Source organism: Convolutriloba macropyga, chromosome 11, assembly GCF_964194025.1.
Source record: "Convolutriloba macropyga chromosome 11, txConMacr16.3, whole genome shotgun sequence".
In the NCBI taxonomy this organism is placed as follows: domain Eukaryota; kingdom Metazoa; phylum Xenacoelomorpha; order Acoela; family Convolutidae; genus Convolutriloba; species Convolutriloba macropyga.
This window is the reverse complement of record NC_134478.1, coordinates 44,104,610-44,108,546: the sequence shown is the minus strand read 5'-3', so window position 1 is coordinate 44,108,546 and position 3,937 is coordinate 44,104,610. Positions and strand designations below refer to the sequence as shown.

The 3,937-nt window shown below is 37.7% G+C and overlaps 1 protein-coding gene across 1 annotated transcript; it reads right to left on the bottom strand.

Annotated features, from left to right (window-relative positions):
- Window positions 1-1,163: 1,163 nt before the first annotated feature.
- LOC142349879 (enhancer of mRNA-decapping protein 3-like) lies at window positions 1,164-2,767 on the bottom strand. Its single transcript, XM_075401707.1, has one exon. The coding sequence runs from the start codon at window positions 2,721-2,723 to the stop codon at window positions 1,353-1,355; it is 1,371 nt and encodes a 456-aa protein (XP_075257822.1). The 5' UTR covers window positions 2,724-2,767; the 3' UTR covers window positions 1,164-1,352.
- Between the last annotated feature and the right edge of the window lie 1,170 nt (window positions 2,768-3,937).

Genomic DNA, 3,937 nt, shown 5'->3' with positions numbered 1-3,937 from the left:
ATTTATTGAAAAGTCAATTATTTTTTAAAAAAGAAACGACCATAAACTTTCAATTAAAAAACTAAATGCATTAACTTGGAGCTGTTTAGCAAGCGAATTGGTTGGAGCTATCACTCCTGAGCTTTGATTTGATATGTTCTGTTCTTTATTATTAAAAAGAAGTCTTTTTTAAAAAAAAGACCGACTGATTACAACCCGATTTTTTTTGGATTGTAACAGTCCAAGAATGGCCCAAAACTAGCCCTGCTTATACTTATTGTCCGTTAGGAACAACTGATTTTTCGAATGTTGTAGATATAGATAATTTGTTAGTTGAAAACTCAAAACAAATTCTGCATTTTTGATAATCAACTAGTAAAGTTAGCAAAAAACGGCAAAGTTTTAACTACAGTGCACTCTCAGCGGACTCTGAAGTAGAAATAGCCTCCCTCTGAGTCTACAAAGATTGTATGAGTGTTGTTTGGGGGTGTACTGTCGGCAAATTTAATCAAAGTGGACTAAAGTAGCTTATTTCGTGCTGTTTTTGATGGAAAAGTCTAAATTTTGAAATGTTTATCCAGATTTTTTGACCAAAAAAATTAAATTAAAACAATCAACAATGCTTGTTCGTCTTCAAAAATAAAATCAAGGACACTATTCTTAAAAATTATAACAAATTTTAGCAAAATTGACAAAAATTTAGGCAAAAATTCCGGAAAATGTGAAAAAAAACAACGTGAATTCACTCTTCTTTTCTCAGAACTTTAAACCTCGATAACTCTCTGTAGAAATCGAAAATTAAAAAAATCTTTTTTATTCCATATTCTACGCTGGATGAGCTTTCTAATGATACCAGTCTCAACTCTCTACGATGAATATATCGAGCGGCGAAAATTCACGGAACAAAAAAAACCCATTTGAGTATATAGTTCCTCCCCCCTCAAGAGGGTCGGAACAAATATCAAAAGAAACAGCGATGATAATGAATAGGAAAAATATGAATACTCAAACTACCATACTCTTACATCCGGAAATTCTGCAATTATATCGTAATAGAGTTCAAGGGCATCGAAGTGATTATAGAAATTTAAAATTATCTTAGAAGAATGAATATTAACGCTCTACAAATTAAAAGCTCCGCCCGTTTGTTGAAAACTGTAAAACAGCACACTTCAAACCAAAGACGAAATAAGAAAAACATTTATTTAATGATCTATAAAGTCTGCTTTAAATATTCAAACAAACATCAATTAAACAACGCAGTTATTAAAACAGTAATAGCTCCCACAATCATGCAAAACTTCACTTTGCGATCAACAAAAATGATTGAATTCGCATCTGTCAAAAATGCAAAATAAACCTAAAGCTGATTATTAAGGCATACACTCCATCCAGTTGGCAAAAAATCCTTCGTATTTGGCCTTCTGATGCAACGGAACCATTGGATAAAAGGGTCCACAAGGTACCTGGTCAACAGATGCTTGGACTCCAAACTTTTTTAGATATGCTTCGCAGGGCATGGAATTGCATACAAGCACAGGGAGATTCCATTGGAACGGAAAGAGAATAGCAATAGCAAATGCGCAAAATCGGGCTTGCGCAGCTGGAGGTTGAATAGCAACAGTCGGAACTTGAAAAGTCTTCAGCCATGCTTGTAGTTCAAGATACCAATCCAGAACTTGAAGAAACTCAAACGTCTCACAATCCAAAGCGTCTAAAACAAAATCGTATGAGCACTCAAGCTCTACAACGTCCCGTACAACTCGAATTCTAGTATTCCTCTGCAATAAAGCAGCATCATTACTCTCAGCAGAGCGTCTGTTAACAGTGCCACAATAGGCAGTTATTTGAACGCGTGGCATCGCACAAGATAGATATCTTGCAACTGCCATACCAAATGAACCGACATAATGCGGCCCTGCAAGCAAAAGAACAGACTCACAATTCCTCGGAAGCGATTCAATGAAGTTCCGCAAAGGTGTTAAGCATAAAGCCCCGACCGATTCGCAAAGACGGTCCATGCTGTAGCCAAATTCCTTCAAATTACCCATAATGTTCATCCAGAACTCTGGCGTAACCGCTGGCATCGCATACTCAACTCCACTTTGGTTGAAAACATACTTGAAATTTGCATAGCCCTCTTTTGGCAACCGATATATCTGTGAAGTATTGTTCGGTTGAACTAATTGAGCTGGGGTTTCGAAAGCCCCACTTCCTGATGGCAGATTCAGTCTGGAAAAATTAGTGGCTAGAGCTGATATGTTCTTTCGCGGAACTTTTTTTCGATGATTCGGACCACTGTTTTTAAAACGATAACCTCCTCTAGGCGACGAATTATATTCTTGCTGATCAAACTCTCGTGACTCCGCCTCCTTGTCGAAAAGCTGAAGATTTCCGGCAAAGTCAAACTCTTCATTTACATCGTAGTCATCGGTATCAAAGCAATCGGTGCTTTCTTTGTTTTCGTTTTTTCTCGGCGTTCGATAGCTTGAAGTTGTTTTTGCAGAACTTGATTGTAGGTCTGCGAGCGAAAGAGCGTTAACAAACTTCAGATCAATTATTTCATCCTTATTGATAACAAGCGCTGATGAATTGGGCATCTTTTTTCCATTTTGGTGAACAGCACAAAGAGTCAAGGTATTCTCATTTTCATTAATCTTAGATATCAATCCACGGTAGGTTCTTGATCCATGGCAATAGATCTCCACCAACCGTTCCTTGAATGCTTCCGCATTCGCACTCATTTTAAGTTAAGAAAAACAGTAGTGAAAATCCTTAGCTCATGTATTAACTAAAAATTGCATCTGACAATAAAAAGTGGGATCTATTCTGTGTCATCCCCACAGCTTGTTTAGAATTTACAGCATTATGCTGAGGGGATTTCTCCCTTGCAGTCAATTAGAACGTCATCCAGTTGTTCATGCAGTCACATTATGGTATAATTACTATGATTCGGGGGGGGGGGGGGGAAGAGTCTATACGTATCTGGCCAATAGGCTGGGGGAGGGGCTACAATGGGACTCATGACTTCTACACCAATAACTTCCATACTATAATGACCAATTGTTGTGACAAACTTATTAGATTAAAAAAGACTTTATTTTCTCCTGTAAACAATCTAAAATCAATCAGTTGATATGTTATGACTTTCACGATGTTTTCTCAACTCCTGACGCTCACACCTGGACCTAAGCATCACAAGACCCAACCAATCTTTGAAAGGTTGTATCGTTGATGATCTTTTTGAAAAACTAAATCGAATTGGTATCTCCAATCAAAGCCGAAATTGACATATTAGGTTAAAAATTTTCTTATTTTCTTGTTTCGTTATGCCCGATTTCTCTGCTTAGGAGCACATGAGCCAATTCAAACCCTGATGGATGCCAAATTGGTATGAGAGGCTTGTTCAGAGGACGTCACGAACAAGGTACTTGGAACCCAGAACCGTGCAGTCTGGTGTTCACTGATACAGAGGTGCCACCCTGAAAGAGCTGTTTAAACTCGCAAAACCCCTCACAAAACCTGGTTTGTTGTTCAGTGTTGTTGTTATTGCCGGGTTTAATGATAATCGAAGTACTCCCCAACAATTCGCTAATGATTGGCAGTGTCTCTTAGATATAATATATACGAAGTTCAATCCCTCAACTGTAATTGTGCCAAAAACCATTCTTTCAGTTAAACAACCCCACATCAATTAGAAGCTATTTGCTCTAAATAATAGTCTGCAATTTGTGCTGTTTAACTTTAATCGTTGTGTAATCACCCTTAGTTTTGACAATATCTACGTTCTCTAGAGATGGTGCACATTTCTCATACTATGGCAATCAGTCATTTGCTGGAATGCCCCATTTCTTGATTTAAACTTTTGCTCTTTACTAAGTTGTTTCCTCTCCTGCAACGTCCCACGACCATGGATGTGACATTTCACCAAACCGTTTCCATGATCAAAGTGAACTCA

Coding starts and splice junctions, on each gene's coding strand:
- LOC142349879 (XM_075401707.1), bottom strand. CDS start 2,723: ATGAGTGCGAATGCGGAAGCATTCAAGGAACGGTTGGTGGAGATCTAT.